This window comes from Nomia melanderi, chromosome 1, assembly GCF_051020985.1.
Source record: "Nomia melanderi isolate GNS246 chromosome 1, iyNomMela1, whole genome shotgun sequence".
NCBI lineage: Eukaryota > Metazoa > Arthropoda > Insecta > Hymenoptera > Halictidae > Nomia > Nomia melanderi.
The window spans coordinates 33612853-33639742 of record NC_134999.1 but is presented as its reverse complement, the minus strand read 5'-3'; the positions used below and the strand labels follow the sequence as shown (position 1 = coordinate 33639742).

General features: G+C 47.9%; 3 protein-coding genes across 6 annotated transcripts in view; 2 read left to right on the top strand and 1 right to left on the bottom strand.

The window, feature by feature from the left end:
- Positions 1–568: 568 nt before the first annotated feature.
- LOC116432126 (116 kDa U5 small nuclear ribonucleoprotein component) lies at positions 569–26419 on the bottom strand. Of its 3 annotated transcripts, XM_076372174.1 has the most exons (10): positions 4694–4967; positions 4529–4613; positions 4343–4447; positions 3777–4051; positions 3429–3700; positions 2660–3348; positions 2355–2584; positions 1565–2283; positions 1207–1487; positions 569–1150 (listed from the first exon to the last, which is right to left on the bottom strand). In XM_076372174.1, exons 4-10 carry the CDS (start codon positions 4020–4022, stop codon positions 645–647), a joined length of 2943 nt encoding a protein of 980 aa, XP_076228289.1. In that variant the 5' UTR covers positions 4023–4051; positions 4343–4447; positions 4529–4613; positions 4694–4967; the 3' UTR covers positions 569–644. The 3 variants fall into 3 exon arrangements, with proteins under 3 accessions (XP_076228289.1, XP_076228285.1, XP_031844374.1); XM_076372170.1 differs by having other exon boundaries at positions 4529–4967; XM_031988514.2 differs by lacking the exons at positions 4343–4447; positions 4529–4613; positions 4694–4967 and adding an exon at positions 26283–26419.
- Positions 5067–10947, top strand: LOC116432127 (ras-related protein M-Ras). Its single transcript, XM_031988515.2, has 4 exons — positions 5067–5217; positions 5496–5818; positions 6026–6342; positions 6446–10947. The coding sequence occupies exons 2-4, from the start codon at positions 5629–5631 to the stop codon at positions 6533–6535; spliced, it is 597 nt and encodes a 198-aa protein (XP_031844375.1). The 5' UTR covers positions 5067–5217; positions 5496–5628; the 3' UTR covers positions 6536–10947.
- Positions 15096–26890, top strand: part of dtn (transmembrane protein 132C dtn) — an 84871-nt gene continuing 73076 nt past the window's right edge. For both annotated transcript variants that reach the window (XM_076372168.1, XM_076372164.1), the window contains exon 1: positions 15096–16137. In XM_076372168.1, the coding sequence (XP_076228283.1) occupies positions 16041–16137 (97 nt within the window). In that variant the 5' untranslated portion in view covers positions 15096–16040. The remainder of the gene's footprint in view (positions 16138–26890) is intronic.

Below are 26890 nucleotides of genomic sequence, written 5' to 3'. Positions count from 1 at the left end.
TCCGAGTTTAGGGATTTCTTAACGTAAATCGGGAAATTTTGTGTACTTTCTCTTGTCCATCTTTTAGGTTTACGAGTTCTCGGCAAGCCCTCTTTTGATGCAATAGGTTTGCAAGATTAGATTACCCGTAATCTACCATTTTAAGATTTGAAACGCGGTTCCGCTTATGTTAGAAAGTTTCACAGTTACGTGACGAACGATTCTGCAACGGAATGCACGGTCATGTTGCATTGACTATTACCCTGCAAGGAAATTCCATTTTACCGAACGATCAGCACAACGATAGCGTTCTTACCTATGAAGTGAGTTACAGTATACTTCGAACTTTCGTAATGTATTCGCAGTGGAATGTTTCGCTCGGCATTCTCAGCAACTTATATTCCGACCCTGCGCAGTTATTGATTTAAGCGCCCTCCATTTTACTTGGAGCGTGGCGTGAAATGCCTCCACTCGATATCTCGGTGTCGCTTACAGTTATGACAGTAACTTTTCACGATATCTTTCTTTTCGAATTACTACAAATAGGACAACAGAGAGGATCAGAAGGTGCAATTGAAAAGTCGGAAGATTCGTAGAAAATTAATTTTATTATCGATAGGTCTTTACAATAGAATCATAAACGGAATTATTACAACTATCATTCATTATAATGGATAATTTAGAAGTACATCTTGTCTTGCCAATTCGAGCAACATAGGATCGTCGAAGAATTTATTAATGGATACATCTTCTGAGAGACCCTTCCTTCTCCGCGTCTTCAACATGAATTCCCTAGCCAAGTGTGTAGCCGGTTGAGGTTCGAGAGGTCGAATCGTGATACTCTTGTCCAAAGGATCACCGGGTACGATCTGCCAATGGTGAAACACGGACAAGCAGAATGCCTGACCCTGCGTGTGCGTTCTCAGATCAGTCTCGAACCCGAAGCTATCGATCGCTGGTATGAACGCCTTGATGGTGTACAAGGGGCTTCCGGGAACAGGAGCATCTTGGGTCACGTGACCTCTTCTCTTAGCTAGAACCGTGTAAACGGCCGACACGCAATCCGCGGGAGCTTGAACCTCCACGAATAAATAGGGTTCCATTAACCTAGGCGTCGCCATCAGGAACGCGGAGTAGGCTACTCTTCTAGCAGTCGGAATAATTTGTCCACCTAACACAGAAAACAAAATTAATAAAAGTCCACCCACTTGAAATATTCAATCTCACCTCCTCGATGCAGAGGTTCCTGGGCGATCACAGCGTCGAGGATCTTAAATTTGACATTCCGAATTGGTTCCTCGCAGAGAGGACCTTCTCGAGTACCCCATTGAAAGCCTTGAATAATGGCGTCTCGCGCACTGTTTAGCAAAGTTTTATCCACCTCGGATGGGAGAGTGTCGTCGACTAGAATGTTAGGGCCCGTGGAATCAGGACCAAACGCCCATATACTTCGCGCAGCTAGCAAGTCCCAATCGTATTTCGTTTGGAAGAACTCTCCTAGCCGTTTCCTGTAAGTATTCAAATGATCGAAACCACCCCCATGTTGGGTTCATCCAAATGATCCGATGTCAAGTGAGCCGCTTACTTGTTCCATGTAATTTTCACGTGTTCCGCTTCTATGTCCTCCGCCAATCCTCTTTCCAACGGTTCGGCGATCATCGTCAACTTGTTACGTTTATTCGGCGTTTCGGCGAAACATTTCAGGGAACTGGTCTCGACTACTGTCTCCGCGAACGCGACCACAGGGTCGGCCACTTTTATATCGATTTCTGAATACATGCGCCGCAAATCGTGCATGGCACAATCCAAATATAATTCTCCTGTGCCCAGGACTACGTGTTCGCCGCTTTCTTCGACCCTGGTGCCCAGCAAAGGATAGCTTTTGTTCACTTTTCTGAGACCATCCAACATCTTTGGTAATTCCGATGGATTAACAGGCTCCACCGCGATTTTGATCACGCTTTGGGTATTGAACTTCAATGGCCGGAATATGTGTAGATCGTCTGAACTGTTCAGATCGGTTATTGTGCTCGTTTTCACAATAGGTCGATCGATACCCTCGATGAGGACCCAGTTGCCTGCTGGAACCCTGTTCAACTCGATCGAGTAACGTGCCTCGCTGATCCATAGTCTACCGACAGTAAGAACGCGCGAATCCTCCTCATCCGTACGAGAATATGCTTCACCCAACACGCGGACCCGTTGTCCTGCTTCCAGGGTACCGGACATCACCCTTCCGAGGACTACGAACAGCGTGCAGTCTTCGGTAGGATACATTTTTGTACTGTGAATCATTAATCTCCCCTGGAGACATTGAAACACGTTAACGAAGTCCCATAATCTTTCGATGATATATACAGATAGAAAATACTAACATCTGGATCACAGTTGACCATGTCCTGCGCGAGAGGCGAATCTATCGGTCCAGTATAAACGTGCTGCACTTTGACCGGTGCGTGCGACTGAGGACTAGGGACATGGGCTACACACATATCAACCAACCCACACATGTCACCCAAAAAACGGGTACATACGAGTCTCAAGAGAGGTCTGATGTTCATCTTCATTTCCTCCGACGTCAATCTAATACCCAATTCATCTAGGACTGTGGAATTAAATGGAGGTAAGTACACTCAAATGGATTAGAATAATTTAAGCAGTTGTTCGCGAGTTCACTAACCATCGGGTAAAGTGGTGTCCACATCACCGACAACCTGCGCGAATATCTTGTACAAAGGTTCTAGTATGAACTCGATGAAGCTGCGCTGAGCGGTATTGTGCGGCGGTTTTTTTGTAAATTTGCGCGTTTTCGAGTTGAAATATATATCGCCCCATAATCTTTTTGCGAACTCGTTAGCGTTCAAGTTGAGGTGAGTCTTCGCGTACAGAGCAGCGAAAGATTTCAGGGTGAAGCAAACATTATACTCGGAACTCGCGAAACATACGTTTCCTATCGCGGGTGACACGAAGGAGGGGTTTTCGTTATCTGAGTAAAGCGCAATCAGTCCATTGATTTCTTCGATGATATGTCTCAGTTTATAGTACGCATCTAACGGGGGTAGTTTCAGCTCTAAAATCAGCCGATCTATCTTATTTATACAGACTGTTAACGCAAGCTTTTCCTGCAGCGCGTGTTTCAGCAGGCGCTCAGTGTTTAACATGACGCCCTCCGCGGCGTCAACGATTAGTATCGCGCCGTCAGATAAACGTATCGCAGCCGTCGCCTCATCGGAGAAGTTCACGTGACCCGGCGTATCGAATATGTTTAAAAGATAAGACTTCGACTTCACGTCCTGTAACAACAGAGTGACGGGTGTTGCTTTCGTAGATACGCCCCGCTGTTGTTCCGTGAATAGCGTGTCTGTGTACCTGTAAACGTACAATAGATCTTTTTAATTCAGTTTCATTGCAAGATTTAATTGAAAAAAAATGACAGTCTATTAACATACCTCAAAGGTTTCTCATCTGTTACACTATGAAGATAGGGATGAGTCTGTCTCACTAAACAATCCACTAGAGTAGTTTTTCCATGATGCAGATGACCAAGTAGAACAACATTCCGTATTAAATGTGGCGCGTCCATCATATCTGCTAAAAATTCTATACTGTATGTTGTTTCTGGAAGTTGTTGCTGTTTTATTTGGAACTTTGGCTTCCTGGTTGGAGCTATCAATGGTTTGTCTAATGGCTGGGCATCTTCTTCTTGAACTAATGTCTCTACCTGTAATACATTGCAGTTATATTAATGACAACTATAAGAATAATGATAAAAATACATTTGTAGCTGATAGACTCACTTCTGGCCCATAAACTTCTAATGCACTGGGATAATATCTTTTATCTTCGTGCAACACAACTGCCATAGAATTGCCTTGCTCTGATTGTTCCCTAGACTCATCTTTGTCTTCTTCCATCTCTTCATCAGAGCGTTCTCTATCGTCTGCATCATCTCCAGTATTGCCATACTCATTTTCATCTTCACTATCAGAAGCTAAGTCTGGCCCAATGTAGTTACCAAATTCATCATATAGATCAGCATCCATAGTGAATGTTGTTTTAACTCAAACAATAACTGCAAGCACATGAAATATATTTATTGAATAAAAATAAAATGTTCTAAACTTCTCACTTAACTGATAGAAGAAATAGGAAAGGAAGAGTATATTACATATAATTCATTAAAAAAGTTATTTGAATAGTGATATTAGAGATAGTTTACGAGTTGTTGGCAGTGGATACATAACCTTCTTAATGACAAGTAACCGGTCGTATATAATGTTATAAGAAGCCATCAATATCAACTAATTTTGTCTGACATATCAACGACATTTGTAAAGAGTGATTAATAATGCTACACACTTACCAGGAAAAATATTATTTATAGCAAATGTTTAATCAAAGCTGTTTGTATCCGTTTATGGTTATGAACCATGCATCGTGTGTCAGTGTCATAAAATAAAACACAGTGCTGTTATACAAAAATCTTTAATTATTGCATTCAGAATACAAGTATAGAATTACACAACAATTATATTTAAAAGTGAATTACACGTGTTCTTCTTGTTTCTCTTATGTATACAAACTTCTGTAAGCTGTGCAGAGTGAAGTCAGTAAAAACGCGAAATCAACGGGACCTACCAATATAACAAAGTTATTTTCATCATTTTACTTCATACATGCAAAGTATTATTCAAACATTATGAAGTATATTTACTATATTTGATGGGGTTGTATATTTAAAGGTTCGAAGAGATTTCATTTAGTTCCATTTCCTTTCGTACGTTTTTCATTCATAATTCGTTAGGAAAGATATAGTTGGCAGCACTGCAGGAGGGTCTAATTGTACTATGCGCCGCTAGAGTATGATGCGGCAAACATTTATTAATGATTAAAAATAAAATTGTTTTAGGGTTTGTTGCTAGAACTTATTAGTGTGATTGACAAAACATGTCTCAGACGCTTTTTTTGTTAACCCTTCAATTTCTTATTTCTTTATACAAATAAAAGATTATTAAGAAATCTATAGCTTCGTTAACCCCTCTGAAGTTGTCTGTGGAAAGGTACCGCTAGAGCAGTATTGTTTGCGCGCATGGTCGTGAAAGTATACGAGACCTATCATATACGACACTTACGTTGGCAGCTTACACAAACATATTTCTACATAGATACGAATGTTGCCCACAGTGGCCCAGACTGACAGCTGGAAGAACGCGAAGCAGGAGTGGCAGATCATGTAAGGTGAGACGCCTTTGTTTTCTCGGTGCATAGATTCGTTTGGCATAGTAGAAGAACAGCATTACAATGTGTCAGTGTATATTCGCGCATCGGAAACCTCCCTTCTAATTTTGTCCTATTAGGTCTAATTGACACACCCGCTACATTGTAACGATGTGTGTTACGTTTCGGTTTTCTAATCCCTGTAAACAAAACTATTAGCCCTGATGTTACATTAGAAAGACTTAAATGTTTCTAAGCAACGTGTTGTCATTTTTAGCTAATGAATCAACCATTTACAGGGTACCTTGGCTAGACAGTGGTAGCTTGACAATTTACGGGCAGGCACACTGCTAAGAATACATCAGAAGAGTTGACAGAATAGGCAGAAGAAGGCAGAGCAGCGGGGGAGGGGGTGGGAGAGCAAAAGGCGGTATGACACGTCCTCCCAATAATGACAACCTTATGACCTTCAAGTTGGTCGTAGTAGGAGATGGAGGTGTTGGAAAGAGTGCTCTCACCATACAGTTCTTTCAAAAATTATTTGTCACTGACTATGATCCTACCATCGAGGACAGTTACATACAACATACAGAGGTAGACAGGCAGTGGTGTATTCTAGATGGTAAGTATAATCCTGCTATAGATACATACCCTGCTTTTTGCATTTAATTCTTGGTCTTCCTGCTATGTAATCATCAAACTGTGGATGTTTACGCACATCTCCAGTCCAATAATCATGCTATCCGCTATATTTTTGGCTACGCTTGGTGTATTTTAATGGACACACAACGCATTTTTACGTGTACAAAGATTTTCTTGTACCTAACAGTGCTAGATACAGCTGGCCAAGAAGAATTCAGTGCCATGCGCGAACAATACATGCGCAAGGGTGATGGGTTTCTGTTAGTGTATTCTGTAACAGACAAACAGTCCTATGAGAATATCATGTATTTTTATACCCAGATACTTAGGGTAAAGGATAGAGACGTATACCCAATGCTTCTGGTAGCCAATAAAGTTGACTTGGTACATTTGAGAAAGGTTACAGAGGAACAGGGAAGGGAGTTGGCACATCGTCTGGGTATACCTTACATTGAAACCTCTGCCAAAGATCCGCCGTTGAACGTGGACGCAGCATTCCACGAGGTAGGGGCAGCATAGAATAATAGGAGGCTAAGATATAGAAGTCGGTGTACGAATGGTACACTGGCCGAGAACAGTTAAAGAGATGTGAATGATTTTCTCCTAGGTTGTTCGTATTATCAGAAATCAACCTCCGGCCGAATTGGATAAAAATCGGAGGAAACGAAAATGTTTGGGGAAATGTAATCTCTTCTAAGATGAGAAGGAAATATCAAAGAATTAACGTGGGGTTGCGTTACGATCACGCAATTCCTTCCACATAGGGTCACTTTCGTTTGGAAAAGTGAGACACACCTGCCAAACAAAAAGAACGGATCTTCTGTCCTCCATCGTATATAGGTACCTATGACTCGTGAACGTTTTCCCTTTTCTTTATCCATTCACCTATGATTTCATAGCATTAGTGAGCATCGAGCGATCGATATCCCACCCCTTTGTATAATAATTGTACAAAATAGCAACGATAAGGGATGCATTGAATCGAAAGGATAACAATGCGATTCATCTCCGAGACGTGACTAGATTTTTTAAAAATGAAAATCAATTCAACATCGGTTTAAGACTCGAAAATATATTTAAAAAAAAAAAGGAAAACACGTAACGAAAGAAATTCGTCGGAGATATATATATGTATATATACATATATATATATAAGTATATATATGTATATAAATTGACTGTTCATCATTTCGATAACACGAGACCACGTCTCTGTACGCGCGTACACATCAATTTTCTACCATTGACGAAACACTATGGAATTGAGCGTTTTTTATTGCACGATGCATACGTAATTCTATAGAGAGCGAAAGAGAGAGAGAGAGCGAGAGAAAGAGCGCGCGAGAGAGAGAGAGAGAGAGAGAGATCTTTTTAACTTCTTCGCGTAACGTCTTGTCATGAAATGACTATAATGGTTTCGTATATCGACTCGGCTCATCTTTTGAACAGTTGTCGAGGATTATAGCTTTAAGCGTATTTATTTCCAATCGATTTCAATCAAGCGATCCTTGTCCCGACATTGTTCCGCCGTTCGCGGTGTCTATCGCAACGGCTCGATCTTCCTTTGGCAAAGTATTCGATTTCGTACCGCATCCACTTTTCCTTTGTCTTCTGTATACGCGAAGGTTTTATTATTCGCCGCGTATAATTTATCGCACATCCTTCAATGAATTATTCGTCCCGCTTATTACACACAATATATAGTAATAGCGTCGTTTCGTATCGGTGTATATAATTTACAATCGAGTCGTTTGTTTCTCTTCAAATTAACGTTTACGTTCCGGCTTTACCCGCGACTCCGCGTTAGGCTATCGGCGTGCCTGACGAGTAATATTCTGAGGCAGGAATAAAGTATTCAGTGTGGGGCTGCGTCGCCCCGGCTATTAGATAATATTGGCTTCCGTGAACTCAGAGGTCTGATGTAAGATTTCGAATACATCCAAGTTTTCGGAACAAACGCAACACGTACGCGTAACGAATTGATCGTAGATGGCGCGAGCCGCGCGATTAGCGCATTATTAGGTAGCACCGTTTTATTTTGGACATTGCGCAATGAACGGAAAGCATTGCTCCCGCGATACGGACGAAATCGCGATTAATCGTCGCGTTCTCTTCTTTTCCGCCGATTATCCTAGATTTCGAGCGTTCGCGTCCCGTCGAGCGCTACCGCGCGCGCCGACTTAAGAAATTATGTCAGACCTTTTCACGTGTATCATGAAAAATAATGCCATGGCCTACAATTAGTATTTAAACGTGACGAACGAGGGGAGAGAAAATGGGAAAAAGAAATACGCGCGATCGATTCGAGCCGTGCACGTTGAATTATTGACGAAACGAGTAATAATTATTAGTCGGAGTTATTTATAGCGTGCAGGGGTTGCACGATAATGCGAGACGGGAGGATCGCGAATCGCGCTTCCATCGTCGTTTCCGGGGGCTTTCCAGTCCAGGCGGGCCGCGTTTTCATTTTTCGTAAAAGGTAGAGAGAAAGAGAGAGAGAGAGAGAGAAACAGGCAACAGAGGACATTGATTTTTAGCAACGAGGAGTAATCTTGTACCGAAAGTTCGGTCCCTTGGTTCACTTGGTCGGGGTCCGAGCTTCGACGTCGCGTCTTTAGTGTACGCACAAAGTGCTTTTCCTACACCGTAGGAACGTGAGAAGTCGCGTAGTGATTTTACGATACGATATACATAACATACTTACGTACATACATTAAATATAATCGTGCACAAAACGTCTTGGCGCAGAAACCGATTTATTCTAACAGTGAAACATATTTGCCTTGAGATTAAAATAATCCGTATCACGAAGGTGCGAGGTTCAGAGATGATATTCCGGGTAGTAGCCGCGCGTAGAGGGAGAATTTCTTGCTTCGATTTTTCTTTCTCGTCCCAGCGGAAACGTCCTCGCGTTTCCCATTGAATTTAGTCGGGCTCGACGGCGTCGCTCGCCGTCGAATCACGATAGTAGCCGTGTTTGTCCGATCCGCAACGAAGTATTACAACGTTAAGGAACAATCGCGAACGATGTAAATCTCGCTCCGTGAACAGTTTCGCGCGCGGAAGCGTTAGAATGCTCAATGAACGATCACGCTGCGTCGCGCGATCAATCGAGTGTCCATTGTACAAATTTCCTCGGAGACGTTCATACGATGCCACGCGAACGTCACGGTTCCGTTTACGATTTCGGTACGAGATGCACTCGCGAGTCTGACGATCGCAACAGAGAAAGAGGGGTGAGCCGTTGTCACGGGAGCGGAGATTCATTTCGGCGTTTCGATTTTTCATTTCCACGCGCGACAAAGCGAATCGCTGTTAAAACGGGGAGCCGGCTTATAAGCGATTAATCCTGGAAAGAAGACCGAGGCGAGGCTTTCACGGTTGGATGCTCAGGTTTCTAAAAAACACACGTTGTTTTTCTCGTCTGACGCATGGAAAAAGGTATTATCCGGTTTTCGAGATTATTTTTCCAAAAAAGGATGTCGGGAATAAACGGTCGCGGATATAAATTGCTCGGGGCTCGGTCTTTTCGGGGTTGAAGCAGCGATTATCGCGGAAACGTGTAAGAAAAATGGATTACGTCTACGGAGAGCCGCGCGCCGTGCACCGCGCGAAGATTTCAGAGACTCAGGATATTTAGCGTTCCTCGCATGTTCTATAATAATCTGTAACAAAAGCGCTACGTTTTTTATCGCCGTCCATACGAGAGAGATGATCGCGGAAGAACAAAGGGAAACGGAAGCACACACCAGCGGTTAGAATACACGCAAGGCACACGACAATTAGAAACGACCACGAGATAAGACACTCTACGTTTTAGAGTTTTATTCTCCGTTCTCTTAGAGATCTTACGATCGAGAGATGCTACATGGATATACGAAGCGTTCCAATTGTGATGATGTTCTATCGTCAATGTCGCACAGGTTCTTCTGGAGGTGATTTGGGCCTCGGATTGTGCTCTCACAGTCATGAGGTTGGGTGGCATTGATCCTGTGAGTTTAATGTGGGTGGCTCCTTGCTGGTGTTGCTTCTCCATTACGTTGAGAGGAGGGTTTATTTGAACGTTATCGTTAGTTTTTCTATATATAATTTATATTAACCTTCTCCCCGCAAAAATTGTGCAGTTAATAATTCTCCCGAATCTAATGGATTCTCCAATAACGAGAACAATATATCCAGCCGTTTTCCATCCAATTTGTCGAGAAGAGCTATAGAAGCGGATCGCTACGATTCTAAACACTCTTTGATAAGGTAGTAATGCGGAAGGGATCTACTCACAGTGTGAACCTTATTAGGTGAAAATGACTTTCTCACAAGCTGTCGGATAGGGAATCTGAGACGAGACTAGGCTGGGTTTCTTAGTGTAAGTAAGATTCATGTTGGATATCCTTTCCACATTCTCTGCCAGTTTCTCCCGAATACTATTTAACTGTGAAATAGAGACCTGGACCTGAGATTGAAGTTCTGCAGTATTGTCAGCTGCATTATCATTATGTTGAGTCAGTTGACTTGTTGATTCAGCATAGTTTAAGAGGTATTCTAACACACGCACACGTTCTGCCGAAGCTCTTCAACATGCGTGTACCGCCCGTTGCAGCGAACTTGGCACTCTCGTCTGAGTGGTCAGAATCTAAGGCGCACGCTTTGTTCACACGAATGTTCGGTTCTGGTGCATGATTCGCTGAAGCGCTCGCGCACACTAATCGGGTCGCGCGGCAAAGAGTGGGGAGAGCCGTTTTCGGACTCGCAATTGGCTTTCTCGGAGCGACAGTATCCGCCCCCGTAACGTCACGAGAGCCAGGATCGCTGCAACGGACGGTATGTATCGTGCGAGCGAGAGACGAGGCGAACGCGGGAAAGACACGGTCGAGGTTGAAGGAGCGTGCTCGGTGAGGACCGTGAGGTTTAGCGTGCACGCTTTTAGAGGAATTAAAAGAGAAAACACGAAAAAGAGGAGAGAAGAACGGAAGACGAGTGGGATTATCTATCTGTAAAATAGTCAATACGTTGATCATTGTGATACCGAGTAAAGGAGAATATGATATAGCGAATGCTGCGGTTGTGAGAGCCATCGAAGTCAGCTTCATCCATGCCACAAATGAGGAGAAAGAGGGAGAGAGAATGCCATTTTCGATGAAATATTGGAAGACCGACCAACGCGATATCATTGTTTAAATTATTGTTATTCGATCGTGAAAGGAACGGAAGTTCGCTAACCGGCAGACGCAACTGACTTCGCGGCGACGTTTCCTTCCTCCTGCCCCAGTGTTTGCTACCACACGCGAGAACAACCACCCGCCACCACCACCACCACCACACGAACCACCGCACGTGTCTGTGTAGCTGTGTACCATAAGAAACTCCTCACGAAAAGAATACGAAGAACAAATCATATAATGACGCACAGGAAACAATGAAACTACGCGTATAATAAGAGAGTAATAAGATTTAAGATGGAGTACGATCGTTGCCACCGTTCTTGTCCTATAGATAACTAACGGAAATATATATGTACATATATATTTTGAAAAGAGAAAAAAAATACAAAAATTCCTCCCCGACGATAGTTATATACTTATATTATATACGAGAGACACCGGCATAAATCACGTTATATACATATGTATATGTATGTGTATGAAGATAAATATTGTGTGTGTGTCTGTGTGTGCGCGTGTCTGTGTGTGTGTGCGTGTTACACACGCTACGTTAGCGTGGGTATATTTTTTTTCTTGAAAGTGCGCGTATGCAGCTGGGTGCGTGAGTGTCACTAATTGTGCAGGTCACTGTATGGAGTACACAATTGATAATAAATTATAAACACGTGTTTACATAAAAAAAGAACCACGGAAAAATCAAATGAGAGAAGAATGTCCCCGCTCCGTCCAGTTCCATCGCCGACCCGAGGAATCCAGAATGATTATCCAGAACCATGCGTGTTCCACGAATTATTCGGATTACGTGTCATCGATAAACACGTTGACTGCCTCATCAAAATTGACACGATCACGCGCGACGATTGCTCTCTGAACCTTCTCGCGTCACGTGGACCCAACGGAATTCGATTCGCTCGAGTGACACGGCAGTCAGAGTTTTAAAAAACGATTCGGATTAAAACGCGAGAGAGTCCTAGCTTAATGGGAGCTAATGCCGAGTACATTCACGAGGCCGGGCTTCGTCGTCCAAATGACGCCGTCTTCCCCGATTAAACGCTTTCAAAAACACTCGTCGTCACCCTCGAATCGCTTTAATTATCGCCGGTTATGCTGTTCCGATCCGTACGCAGCGCGGACCCGGCGGCGCGCGTCGTTAATGCTTTAATGATAATATTCCGCGTACGCGAGATGCTTGTTTTAATGGGGCGCGCGCGCGCGCGCGCGTACTCTCGTTCGTCATACCCGGCGTACCCGCCGGTAATTCACCCGGCCGTGGTGCCCGTTTGATACCGCTCGAGCATCCGCGATCGTCGATACGCTCAAACGAGCCGGGTTTATTAAAATGCATACGCGTCGAATCGTAAACCCGGTCGATCGGCTCGACGTTGTATCGCGAAACGAATCGACCTATTGACACGGTGGTCCCATTAATGTAAATCGGGCCATTATACCATTCGCCTGTAGCCGAATCGTTGCAGCTGCCTCGAACAGAGTCGGCGTCGAGTCATTGTTCGACGGGAGTATTACTCTTTCGCGATGTATATTTATATATTTTCCGTACACCGATCGCATCTCTCCGATGATTTCCCTCGCGTTCCGATTCATTCGTCAACGGATTTTCGTGTGGAATTCGGAACGAAACGCTCGCATCGATTCCTGTCTCTCTCGGTTTCGGTCGATTGAACGACGCGAACTGTTTTTACCCGTTCCCCTAATTACGTTTACGCGAGCATCGGCGGGTGGAAATGTTACCCGGTTAATGAGTCCGGGACGAGTGCGTCGCTGAGCGATTTTCCAAGGGAAGTCGGGAGTCTTGAAATCTCCTTGGAGACGTTTGTTCCGTTCGATAGGTAGCTACGAGAGGAACGCCTCGCTTCTCCTGTAATTGAAAGCTTCAGTCTCGCGTTTCCGATGCGCGTGCACGACAAATTACGTTGTCCATAGATACCGTGTCTACTCGGATCCGCCGGTAACAAGACATTTTCGAGAGATCAAAGGATGCGTTCGGTGTTCCGTGCGCCGGGAACGGAGCAAACGGAATAAAAAGAAAGCGTTTGACCGTCAAATGCGCAACTCTTTGCCGAGCGGCGCGGGAGCCGTGCAATTGATTAATAAACGACTCGGTTAAACAAAAGAACCCCGCTGTGCGGTTCGTCGCTGGTCGTTAGCTCGGCTCGGTTGGTCGCGTGCGACTAACTACGGCTCGACGCCATTGTCGCGGTGACGGAAAGGGGGCCCGGCTCACGGCTCGATAGCTTCGCGAAGATAAAATCGGCAGCGATCGTTCCTTTGTGGCCCTCCCTCGTTCTTGGCGTGCAATTCGGAAGAAAGTTCGTCCCGACAACCGGGAGGGGCTGGGGAACGGCTACACACAGGAGATTCTCCACGTGGAACAACCTGCTGGATCTTAGCCGGATCCTTATCCGGCTCGTAGATCTCTTTGCTGAAGTCCGGAAGGCGTTCGAGCCGTTCCCGAGATCGGATCTTTCTTCGGCAGACGAGGTATCCGTGTATCGATCGACTAAGGAAACTACCGGTAAACCGTTCACCGCGTGTATCGTTCAATTTCCCTATGTCAACCGTTCCAGAGACGATTCCACTGTGCTATTTCGCGTTCGATCGCGGAAATCGGCATGCTCGCGCGGATCTAAACAACGTTCGCTTGCCGGAAACGGGGACCAAGCCATAAACTATTCGTGAGACGGTAAAAGACAACCGAAGAACCACTATAGTTCCTTTCACTTAAGCCCTGTACACACTAACAGATATTGTTTGTAGATGATTCGTGGACAAGTCGCAAACCGACGTTTGGTCCTTTTCGTCGTTTCGTCTTCCATTGAAACGATTTTCAAGAGACAGCGTTTGCGAAGAAAATCTCATCAATTCGGTTGCTAAAATCGGTTAGCATAGAGAAGTTCGGATTTTCACGTGTATCTTCGAAAGGATAAGAGCCCGATGGAAGTCGTATCAGTACTGAAGAAGCATTTATCGATGATACGGATTTCGATATCAACACGTAGTTGAAGGAAACAGGTTCGTCATTTACGGTAGATTTATTATGTACAAGATTTTAAGTAGTTACTTTTTCAGAGAGTACTCGAGGACGTTTCTGGATATGGATTGCCGGAAACGCGGGGTGTGCTCTTGAATCGTGGCCGTCATCTTGTCGGGGGACACTGTTGCGTCAGCGTCAGCAAACCTTTCGTTTCTTCGTGCGAGGTTACTTCTTCGGCGGAGCGATAGCGCGTTATCGCGGGATCTTTCGTTGCCGGTAAACAGGTTCCGTGCAGCGGCGTTTGCTCTGCCATTGTTTATACAATCATCCATCATGTCGCGACTCATTTTCTCTATTACACGCCCCCTTATCCGGTTCAAGCTGATCACCCGCCACCGTGATAAGGCTTATCAGGCTCAAGAGGAAGAAAAGCCTTCCGACTCGCGAATCGTTCTTGCTCGTCGCCTTCGGCGGTGACTCCGATTCTCTAAGAGTCTGCGAATCGAGAGTGCTGTTCCCGTATGAAACGGGGCGGATCGCAGGGTAACATTTCATCCACTTGGATAGGCATAAAGCGTAACGGTGAAGAGCATCCCTTTGACGTTAATCCATTCACCATTGTAGGTCAATAACGTAATTAACGACACTGGAAATCAATCAGCTGCTACTTTGTCACGTCCACGTTTCCTGCAGCGCAGAAGTGCCGGTGAAGAGGCGTTTGTCAAAAAAATCTAGATTCAATTACGTCCACCGGATCGCTGAAACGTCACACCGTGAGGGGGATCGTCGGCAAACGGTCGTTTGTTTACTCGCGGAGCGACGTAACGCGCGTACCCGAAGAAATACGGCAGGTCTCGGGACGGATGGAGAAAGACAGCGAAAGGGTAGGGAGCGAGAGCTGAGCCGAAGGAGAGAAAGAGAGAAGGAGGGAGTACTATAAAAGAAAAGTAAAAAAAAAAGCGTCCAAGGCCCGTCGAATGGTTGAATCGGCACGGAGCGTAGGTATAGGTGGTTCGTCGGGACCGCTCTCGCGAGCTTTACGAGCTGAAGTGCGCGCGCACCCGGTGTACAGTAGTCGTCAGAGAGCAGGCGCCCCCTCCGCATCTCTCCCCGCCTGGTCTGGCCCGCAGCGAGGCGCACCGTGTGTCGAGCCGAGCCGAGCCGAGCCGAGTCGGTCAATACTCCGGGCAACGCGGCGGTGAGAGCACACCACGGACGCCCGCACTCGTGCACGCCTCGCTCACAGGCTCGCTTGTTCGCTCGCTCGCTCGCTCGCTCGAAACAGATTCTCTCTGTCCGGCATCGTCGCGTCACGAACGCGATTCTTTAATCTCGTGGGTTCAGCCGGCGCTCGTGCCCGGAGAGGCCGCGATAGATCGGCGTCCGATACATCCGGTATTCTCGCGGGACAGGAGCGGATGGTACGTACGCGCGCGGACCAACGTATCGCCGGACACGCGTAGAAGGCGCACGCGGCGCGATTCAACGGCCGCGCTCGTCGAATTCTATCTGATCGGATCGCCTGGCAACGCAACCGTGAACGCGGAATCGCATCGACGCATCGTTGCACCGCCTCGTATCTTATCTCCCGTAATACCGCACCGCGCCGCGGTGTCCACGGCCGAACCACCGTGCGTACCCGTAGTCGACGCGGACCGTTCACGGGGCAAAACCGAACGGAGCGCCGTGTGTGCCGCTCCACTCCGCGAATACGCTCGAACGATGCGAGCCTGCTCCGTGGGAGAGCCGTAGGGAGCCGAAGGACAGTGTCAGGACACGTTCCGCGGTGGTGAGACGACCAGCCACGAGAGAAGACGCGGACACGATACGCGACGCCGCGACGCGACGCGACGCGACACGACACGACACACGCCGCGAGACCGTCGCCGGACACACTTTTACGGCATCCAGCCGACGGATTCAGTGACGCGGACAGTGGGTGCATTCGGTGCGAGGAACCAGCGAATAAATCCTCCGGTGAAACCAGTCCTTCCAGAAGCTGCGCGCTCTACGATCAACCGCATTCAAACGATGATGCATCCCGAAGCGTGATGGACAAGCTCGCGATCGTAGCCAACAGCTTCCAGCTCCGCCTCGCCGGCTTACTCATGGATACGTGGATATTCCTCCTGTTCGTCGCCATTGCCGGTGAGTCTGCACAATCTCCTTTGGTAATTTCGTGGTCTCGATTCGATCCTCTCTCCGTCTCCCTTTATCTCTCTCGCTATCTGTCTCGCCGTCGCTCTCGCTCTCGCTCTACGCGTATAACATCGCCGGTCGAAAGTACGCTGCCCAGGGGTTCCCGATTAATGAACGAAGATGATAGTAGTTTTCATAAATACCGAGAAACTCGCGTGGCAGGCGGCCGTTCTATGAATTATTCGCGTCCCATTTAAACGGAGAAACTCGAGCCGATACTTGATCGATAGCGTGTATCTTCCGTTCCCGGCGATCTTATCGTGTCCTGCTCCGAAATCGCCGGTCGTCCACGGCGTTACCCCGTTGCCGTTCCTCGGCCTATCGATTCGACGAGGTGTTCGCAGCGTGACTCGGCCCGCGTGCTGTCACTCGACGTGTCAATACGCATTACGTATGCACAACAGGCACGTGCGGCACGCTGACTAAGTGCGTCGTATCTGTGCCATGGTTGAGAGACTCGGTTCATTCAAGAGATCGGTGGGAGAAAGAGAAATAGAGAAAGAGAACGAGAGACAGAGATAGAAAGAGAGAGAGAGAGAGAGAGAGAGAGAGAGAGAGAGAGAGAGAGAGAGAGAGAGAAAGAGAAAGAGCAAGGCAGATATAGAGGTGAAGGAGGAGGGGGAGTAATCGACGCCACTTTCGTTCTTAACTCGTGGATATTCCATTCCGCTTTTGGAGCGCTTCAAGGCTCCGGGATGCTACGTCGTTGCTCCAACTCGGACAGTTCGAGGAATCCTCCGTAAGAAAATATGTGCAGTCTAAACCTTGCGATTTCTCCTTCCCTCGTTCGTTTCGGTTATCTTTGCCCCGGTTACGTCCGAGAGAACCGTCGTGTTTGCTTTCGTTTCTATCGAAGACCTCGTGGGGTAGGCGCCACCGAGTACACGCTCGGACGGCTAGCACTACCACGGGGAAGCACCGTATAATGCCAGATGGCTGACATTCTCGGTGACGAGCAAGGGGATCAGGGAAGTTCTCTTTGTCGTCCCCTTCGTCTTGCTTCTTCCTACGTTTCACCGTGCAACCCCTCCCTTCTCTCTTCCCTTCGTCTCGCTTCTACTCGGATCCTCGATCCATCAGTCTCTGGCACGTTACAACCTTCTATTTCAACACATCGAGGCGGATTCTTCTTTTTCTTCTTCTTCCTCCTCCTCCTCCTCCTCCTCCTCTGTCTCCTCCTCCTTCTCTCCTTCCGTCTTCATCTCTCCCCATCCATTCTGTTCCTCTCGCTAGACCCTTCCCCGCGTTCTTGCTACTTTGACTCTTTCTATCCAGCAGCCGGTTTTACTTGTAATTTACCACCACTATCCCCGATTGTCCGTTCCCATCGCATCTCCGGTTCCACGCAGTCAGCCACCCCGTCGGCGTTGTCCCCTTCCGTTGGCTCGGTCGTCCACGAAATGTCTATTTTTCGATCGAACCTCAAAGGACCGTGATCCCATCCCCTTTCTTCCGGGATGCTCGTTACTTACCCATCCGGCGACCCGTTTGCCAACGGGACGACAGAGGAGACTATCGCAGGGAGTCGATGCACGGCGTTCTTTTAATCGCGGGCAGGGAGGAGCTTCACGTAATTACTTCGAAGACCGTCGATGGATTTCGAAAAGCATCGAACACGGCCGCGCACAGGCTTCGCCGCTTTCTCTCCCCGGTTCTTTGCCCGTAAATGGCAGCGCGACGCCGCGGGATCCTCTCGCTCGTGCTCCGCGTTTACCAGAACGTCGAGAGCTTTCGTTGAAAGCCAGCCCTTTGACACGCGTCGCGGTCCGGTGCGGAGAATACCGCGGGAAAAACTGGTGGCCGGGGGTTGACGCACGAGTCGCCGCGATACACGCGCGGAGACAAAAGGGGAACGGCGGAGTTTGCGGGAAAAAACACGATGTATAGCCCCGAAATTTTCAATGGCTGAAAACGAGAAATATTCCGCGTTTTCTGCGGCTATTTTTTTGCGCTCGCGGTGCGCCGTTCCATCGCGAACGATTCGTGCGCTGTAGGAAAATTAAGTTTACGCGACCCGCAATCGTTCGCAATTTTCATCGCCGCCGGCGGACTCTTTTTTTCCTTCCGTTTTATTCCGTCCGAGCTCGGTCGGAACGATCGAAATCCCTGTGTTTCCCGGGAACAATCCGCCGATATCGAGCCCGCGTTTCCATCTCTCGATTAGGACGGAAACGCGCCGACGTTCCGCTTGAACGGAGAATCACGGCTCGTTCGAGTTCATTCTCAAACACTCGAAAATGAACGGAACGAGATCCAGGTAGTGTAGGTAGGATACGAGGTATCGGCCGATCGCGCGCGACCGACCCGTCATCCGTACAGCATCGCGGAAATAGCGTATCGCGCGTGTTCCTTTCAATGGTTCCCTCTTCGACGCTGAACCGCGCTTCAAGATAAGCTTCCGGCTGGCCTTGTTTCGCGCAGATATTAGCTTTCATTCATCGAACGTTTACGGGGTCGTAACGAATCAATTACCGTTGCCGCGCGGCTCTCCGCCCGTATCCACTCTTCTTCTATTCGCCTCAAGTTTGTATCATGCATTATTCATGGTTCAACGGGAACCTATTGTTCGATGCATTTTATTCACGTTTATTCCGCGTATTTATCTTCGTCATTGTATCCGTTTCGTTGGCTCACTGCTCTGCTCGGAACGAAAGCGCGCCCGTTGTTTAGCGATACAAATTATTATGCTTTCACTGAAACCGATACGAGACGCGTCGTGTGTGCACGGACTCTCGTAGTTGCCGCCGGATGGATCTATAGCTGTTTAATCGATCGTTACGCGGCAAGTTTCTCGCCCGTTGCCCGGCGAACGCTCGAAAGTTTCGCGAGCCGACCGCTTCTCTCAAGAACGTCCGCCCGGAAGTAGCTGCAACGACTATTTCCGCTGGTTAGACATCGTTCTGCAGCTTCTCCCTCTCTTCCTCTCCCTCTTTCTCTCCCTCCCCCTCTCTCTGTCTCTCTCTCTATCTCTATCTCTCTCTCTATCTCTTTCCCCCATCTCCTCCACCTTCCTCATTTTGTTTCATTATCCGTACGAGCGATACTTCATACTCGGGTCGCGCACGATCTAGGAATTCTCATTACCTTTCCGCGGCACGGGCACATTCATCAGGTGTCAAATAAAATTCTCGCTGGTCTTCCTTGCTTTAAACTTTAACAAAGATCCGGTCTCGCCTTCACGTACGTGTATGTGTGTGCGGACGCGCGTACGTGTCCGAACGGAGGCGCCGGTTATTCCGCTATCGCGGATCGCCGGGGCAAATTAAGAAAGTCCGGCCGAGGAGAGCCGCGACAATCTGTTATCTTTGTTGGCCCGTTCTAACCCGTCCACCTTGCATCGTCGCTCGACTTTCACTCCCAAACTGAACTTCACCGCGGAGTCTCTATTGTTCCATACAACGTGGCCGTCTCTCGTAATAGTCGCATCAAACTTTAAAGCGTCTGAAATAATTAGAGGCTTCGCTATCGCCGACGCTCAGCTGGGACGCAATCGTTTTCTTCATCGTCCTCAGCATCTTTAGGCCTCCCTTCCTACCCTTCCCTCGGGTTTACGTCGCCCCCTCTCGCGTCCTATCGAATCTCCACCGTAGGATCCTCGGAGGAAGAGAGATCGGACATAGTCGACTGGCATCTGCGTCCCGAGATTCGTCTAGAGATCTTAACTCTTTTGTTTCGTAGGGCACAAGGCGAGCTTTAAATAGCGATAGGCGAACAAGATAGTAAGGTGATTAACTCTTTCAGAATCTTTCTAAGTAGCGGCCCTTTACGCACGAGTGTCGACACGTCGGCAAGATCAAGTATTCGACGACGCTTATAATTTTCTTGGAAACAGTCGTAACGTACAAGACAACCGGTGTCGAACGAAAATATTTAGTAACGCGACTAAGCTGATAATAGTGTAATGGAAAGATGAAAAGATTGCAACGCTAAACAATTAATAATTCTTCGAAGAAGAATTCTTCTTAAGAAGAATAACTACGGAAAAACGGTCAAGGCTTCCGTGGCGCTTAACGTGCTAATTACTCAAACAGCAAGAGATCAGCTTGTAGTTACCTTTCTCCCAACTGTTTAAGCAGTTTACGTATAGCTTCATTTGCTGAAGGTTTCGTATATTTCAAAGAATCTTCGCTGGCAAAGGGTTAAAACCCTTCCCTAAGAGAAGCTAAATGATCAGACTCCTATCCACTCGGAAAGCAGAAGGCTGAACCTTCCGCGATTTATCCCGCTCACCCCATTCGTGTACAATACCGAAAACGAAACACGTTGCTCCCCGAGCCACGGGAAGCCCCGCAAAAATTACCCCGGAAGGGCATGCATAAAAAAGCCACGGGGGGAAGCTCGATCGACCGTGGCGCGGGTGGTGCGTTCGTGGTCAGGGTCGCCCCGTCTCCAGATTTTCGCGATACAGGTTGTGTCGTCTTGGCAACGAAGGAGAATGATTCCACGGGGTCTCCGATGCCAGCTAGATCGACCGTTGTAACGAGCTTGTAACAGCTGTGCGCGAGAGGGGCGAGGGTACAATAACGCGATGAAGCCGCCTACATACCTGACGCACACGCTCGTCCGTCTAAGGCTAACGGTTATACTCGAAGATCGAAGGTGTCGGGGATTACTTTCGTTCGCGTTGAAAAGGGGAGGCTCGTCGCGCAGGGTTTAACGGCGAAATTGATCGCCACCCCCGATAACACTCGAAGCGGCTCATAAATGTAAAAGAAGGCGGAGCGGCGGCTCCGAGTGAGGCGGGAAATTTTCGTATGATTGAACGTTTAATTATTCAGCGGCGCGGTGAAATATTTCCAAGATATTTTCGGGGAAAATATAGATCGCCCGCGCGGCGTTCCCGCCGGCGGCAGGTAGACGGTTTAAGGTAGGCGAGCGAACGAGCGGGGTTCCAGGGAGCCAGGAAGCCTTGTAGAGACAACCGTGTACCTTCCATCCAGGCCGAGCATCCCTCAGAACGCGGAGAGGAGCAGGTGTTCCGCGCGATACCCGCTTTGTCCCGTTGCTTTTTATTCTTACCTGGCTCCACTTCTGTATGCGAAATCCACCCGCGCCACGATAATATGGACAGCTGGTCTACGGAGAGCGGAAAACTCCGCTCCCCCATTTCCAGCGGCATTGTTGGAACACACGATACCGCCGGGACCAGTTTTTCCTTCGTTTTTATCCGCGGACTTACGGGAACGTGTTCCCCCTTTCCCCGTGCGTCGTTCCGCAGCGGGGAATCGTTGCGAAATCGTTTCAGACAGGGCGCACGGTACGTGGTACGTACGTACCCCGCGAGTGAACTCTTTGAATCGGCGAGCATGACGAGGCTCGGTAAAATCGGGGATACCCGCTGAACGTGGGAGGAAAGTCGAAAGTCAAATATAATAGCCAACCCTTCTCTCTTTCTGTTTCACCCTCTTCCGTCCCTCTCTCGCCACGGCTTTTCCGCTTTATTCGAAATCGATCTCCGCTCGCCGGCCACGAGATACCCGTATCCGATTCGACGAGCGCGGCTCCGCGTATCGAATAGTGGAATGCTTTTTCCGTGCTTGTCGTATAAACGGCCGGTTGCCATGTCAGGGATTATTTCGCCCGGTCATCCCGAACAACGGACGCGCAAAGCTTCCGTTCCGTATGCATTCCTCGAGTCTGTTATCAGTAATCCGAGCGCGTTTGATCTCGTCGCGTTTCCCAATGTCCTCCTAATCGAATTAACCCGTGCGCGTGCATGTCGCCTGTCGCCTTGCGTAGGGATTCGAAATGGGTATGGTATCGATTTCGATTCTTGGAACAGTTGTGGAAATCCAAAACAAGTTATAACTGCTGTTTGGATTATCGGTTCTGAGTTATATCGGTGTCGGTTCTTTAAACAGTTATGGAGAACCGAAATAAGTTATAACCGTTCTTTGGTATATCGGTTCTAAAACGAGTTTATAACTCTTAATTTTTGGCTCTTCATTTCGGTTCTTGAAATAGTTATGGAGATCCGAAGTAAGTCGTGAATCTTGTTTGGTATATCGGTTCTGAGTTATTTTCTGAGTTTCGGTTCTGGTTCTTCAGCATGTATCGATTATGAAACAAGTCTAGAACTGTTAGTTTTTGTTTCTCCGATTTGGTTTTTGAAAACTGTTTCGGTCGGAAGGAATATGTAACAGTTTGGAACAGTTATTTTCGGAACCTTTTCGATCCCTACCCTCGCAACCCCTCATCGATTATTGTTCTCATACGTTCTACAATCGCGAACTTTTCACTCGCACGATCTTCCCTCTTTCCTCCCCCGCGATCGTGTCCGGGAAGCGTGCGGTCAGCGAGCCGCACGATGATTAATGTTGCTCGCGATACGACAGACGAACGGTCCGGCGCCAGCTCTCGCTGTCATCGAATCCGTCGCGTTCGCGAGTCGACCGACTCGATAATTCCACCCTCGAGATTGAACAGCCCGGTTAACCCCGCGTCCTAATTGGATGACGACGAAATCCTTGTCCTACCGTCGAGTGACCGATATAAGGAACAAACGAAGCAAAATTGTGTTAGCGTTTCGGAATTGGCGAGGCAATTAACGCGATAATGTCGCGTTAGCCGATTAGCTGTCTTCGACGAGTATATACGTCGTGAAGGAATGACAGCGCTTTCGTGTTACGGTGAGTATACTCGTCATGCGTAAAATGTAGCTCCAATTTGCTATTAAAAGTGTAATTACAATGAGAACTAAAACGTATTCGTAAATTTCACGATGTCTTGAATATTTGAGGGCCAAGACGAAATAGAACGAATAATTATTATAAAAAGACTGTGCACAGTGTGAACAAAGTAGCTGTTCTAGAATCAAGATATCGTGTTCGACTTGCGAAATTATGCATTATATCTCGCTTCACTCAATATCATTCCACAACGGTCGATTAAACTAACTAGTCACTTTTCTAACTAATCGATCCTTCATGAATCCTTCTCTTTCATATGCAATCTTTATGCGTTTAAGTTAAGTAAATAAACAACCGTCGGCGATCAAATTGAAATCAGCCACACGTACTCCGCGTTTGACGAGTATACCCGTTATCTCTTATCGTCCGCGACACATTCAAGGTATATACACACTCTTCAAATCGAAACCAGTTCGTTATCCGTCGCATCGCACGCGCGACGGACGCGAACGATCACGTCGTGCCGTTGATTCCAGAACCGCGGAGTCGGATTGCTTTATCGCTGCGCCGTTCAGTTGCACACGAGCATAGTCGCATCACGATTTCGCGTCCGCGCGATATCTAATTAGAACGCTGCCTAATCGCCGCGCCACCGGGCCCCGGCGCGAAGATTCTCCAGATCGGCGTTCAAAACCGCGCGGATCACGGATAAGGGGAATTGCGGCGACAGGGTGGGGGGGGTGGGGGTGAAGGGAAGCGTAGTTTTCTAATCTCGCGTACGATCTTAAGCGCATAATGCGAGGAAACGTGGCGGACGACGCGGCGCACGGGCCGAAAGAATGCATTTCCTCGTGCCTGCGACGCGACGGCTGTGAAATTGCATCGACGCTACTTTTGTCCGCGCGTGGAAGTGCACGTACTTGGAGCTCGCGAAATTCTCGCGCGAAGAAACGGCGCAGTTTCGCCACCCGTGGCCCTCTCGAGCGCCGGGCGACCCTCTGGGAAACCTCTTCTTCCCTCCGCCGGCGCTTTTTCACGGCGCATTGGTACAGTGGGTCAAGAAAGTAATTTCTACCCTGCGCTCCCTTCTCCGGACAATTCGGCGCGGAAAGGTGTCGCGTTCGCACGCGATCGAAACTTCGGAGTCGTCCTACACGACGTGCTCGTTCCGCAAGGTTCATGATCGGACGTTTAGAATCAATAAAGAAACCTATTTATTAGCACTAAAGAGTTTATCTATTGATATTGCGCCATTATCTGGAAGGAATGTGAGCAGTCGGGCAACTAGAACCCATTGCTCTGTGCTGTGGATTTTTTTCCGGGAGCCTATTTGCTTTATGTAAATCTAGTTTCGTATATCCCCACAGTTTCTCGCTATTCTTATCGTTAATGGACGGCGTTTTTTCCAGTCGTTCCGCTACGCGTGCCCATAGAGCGTGATACATTCGCAGAATGATTCGACGGTTTACATTCTTAACACTTACAAATGAGTTTCCTTATGAAGCGCAGCTAAATGTTCGTTTATACCGGTTGTACGTAGATGTAATTCCGCGCAATGGCCGACCGATTCGCGACGAAAGTTTCTCGTTTGAAACAACCTTTCGTCTATCAGTCTTTTTTCAGCGAGACGCAGGAGCGACGGTCGACACAGTTGAAAAGTCGAATTTCCGAGCGCGCGCTCGTTCCATAAAGTTCTGTGTATTTCTAGTTACACGAATTTTTTGCCCGACGTGTGTTTATATACTCCGAGCGGAGTAGCTGGAGACATCGGAATTCGGCGATCCCGGTAATGTCAATAATATTCACTGATCCGTCGATATATTCCGTCGACGTCAACGTACGCCGGTGCATTCGGCGCACAGTATTTTACCTCGATCCTTTCGGCGCCCCTGTTACGTCCAATATTTTTTACTCCCCCGCACTCATTACCATATCTCCGTATTTTAAATGTCCTTAGCTCGCGTACAATGAATTACTAATAATTCCTATATCGGCGACACCGATAGCTCGAATATAGAACACGGCGATGGTCGGTGCTTTATGAAAATGACCTGACATTTAAAACGATGTCTCGACTTCATGGGCCGCGATTGATTTTCTTAAATTGGGCCAGTATCGGAGCCGGCTGCCGGCGACGAATCGACCTGCCCGAAGAAAAGCAGTCGCCGGTGTTATGGTCGCCGGGAATACCCGTCGAGTATCGGTGCCAAATTGTGAGTGCTCGTCGAAATCACGAACAGAGGGAAGCTCCCGGGAGTCGCCACTGAGCGGACCATTCTACTCGTTCGTCTGGTTCACGAGGCGAGACGGAACGAGAGACGAGACGAGACGAGGCGAGACGAGACGAGGCGTTGCACTTCTTGGCTGACAAAGAATCTCCGCGAGAATATAGGTCGGGCCGAAAGTGTGTCTTACAATTAGGCGCATACCTCGAGACGCCTCGTTCCATTGAAATGCACACACTCCTCGGGGCTTCGAGAAGTTAGGGTAAACCGTCTTACGCTCGCCGGGATCGATCGCACTTGACTCCCTTTGTGCACGCACCGCGACAGCCACGGCGAGGCGTTGGCGGCCCGGAATGAATCTGGGTCGTCGGTGAACGCGGCTCAGCCGCGGTGGGGACTTATTATCGAGAAAACGAGGAGGCCGGGCGTGATCGCGCAAATTTCTCGTCTCCGGCGCCCGTTGCAGTCGAATTCACGGCCGGCCCTCTCTCGGGTGACGGCGAGTCAAGGGGTTGAAAACCGGGCGAGCCCGTGTCGGCCGATAGACCGTGGAGCGTCAATCGCTATCGACGGCTCAGCTTATGGGTTTCAAAACGGTCCGATCAGCTTGCACGTTCACGTAGACCGGAATCCGTCGGATCAACCGGAACAAGCTCCGGAAAGTCTGGGACATTGGTTAACACGTCGACTGGTCAGCGTGATCTAACTTGCTCGGAACGGTTACAATTCCGTAAGATGATTGACATCGAACAGATTTAACCATTTGCAGTTTAGTAACATTATGAAGTTTAATATTTGAAATAAAATTGTCTTCGTTTATACGAACTGTCGTGAGGTTAGTTTGAAGAATATCGTGTACATCTCGTCGGGAGATGGTGAATGTTTCTAGTAAGAAACTTTGGAGTGCAGATCCCATTAGCTACCAGCATTTCTTTCAATAACTCCATGGTTACTATATTAAATAGAACATGTCTTTACAGAATACAAATATTAACTAAGAAAAAGAATCTCCACAACTTCCTTATTGTACCATGCGTGTCAATATTAGAAACGTAGTAATTGACTCTTCTCTGCGCAGTACACGAAACAAACAAGATAATAGTCCGTCGCACATATGCTAGTAAATAACGTGTCACTAACGAGGCAATTAGATAACAGTGTTATATAAGTAACAATCGTGATACCGAATAGTAGTTTGATCTAGTTATCTCCGCTGCGAAAGAATAAAAAGACAGCCGACCTGATAAATCCTCTGCAGCGAAATCCGCAGCACTCTGTTCGCCAAGGTTGTACACTCGCGAACCGCGGCTCTATGTTACGGCCGCGTTTCCACCGGCGCGAGAGGAAGTTCGCGACTTCACCGGCTGCATTGCACGAACAAAGCGAATCGAGCTCGCGTAGCGCAACGGGCGCACGTCCCCGTCGCGACGCGGCGTTTGATCCGCTTCAGCCGTCACGGATTTTCCCGTGGAATTTCAAACGCGCTTCCGATCGCGCGACAGCGTCGCGGTTTCGGACGCCGGGAACGGACCAACGACGCGTGTAGGCGGAAATCTGATTTGCAACGGCGATACCTTTTCCGCGGCGGCTAATAGGACCCGCCTATCGTCCGACGCGTTTCACTGAACCCGTGTATATCGCGTCGATCGCGTTACCCCGCGCGATATTTCGGACGTTTCCAGCAACGTTTCACGGGAATTGCGAATGAAAGCGCGTCGATCCCGTCACGGTTCGTTTAACGTCCCGCAGCGGGCTGGATCGGCGGGAGTGGGTGACATTTTGCCAAAAAATCTGCTTTCTGGAGTCGGTATCCACTGAATGGACTTTGGTTCTTAAATATTTATGAAC

Excerpts from the sequence above, each read along its gene's own strand:
- LOC116432126 (XM_031988514.2), bottom strand. The coding sequence starts at position 4,022 with ATGGATGCTGATCTATATGATGAATTTGGTAACTACATTGGGCCAGAC. Across the intron at positions 1,488-1,564 it reads GTGAAAATTACATGGAACAA|GAAACGGCTAGGAGAGTTCT; the intron begins GTAAGCGGCTCA and ends GAATACTTACAG. Across the intron at positions 1,151-1,206 it reads GGAACCTCTGCATCGAGGAG|GTGGACAAATTATTCCGACT; the intron begins GTGAGATTGAAT and ends TTTCTGTGTTAG.
- LOC116432127 (XM_031988515.2), top strand. The coding sequence starts at position 5,629 with ATGACACGTCCTCCCAATAATGACAACCTTATGACCTTCAAGTTGGTC. Across the intron at positions 5,819-6,025 it reads GCAGTGGTGTATTCTAGATG|TGCTAGATACAGCTGGCCAA; the intron begins GTAAGTATAATC and ends TGTACCTAACAG. Across the intron at positions 6,343-6,445 it reads TGGACGCAGCATTCCACGAG|GTTGTTCGTATTATCAGAAA; the intron begins GTAGGGGCAGCA and ends ATTTTCTCCTAG.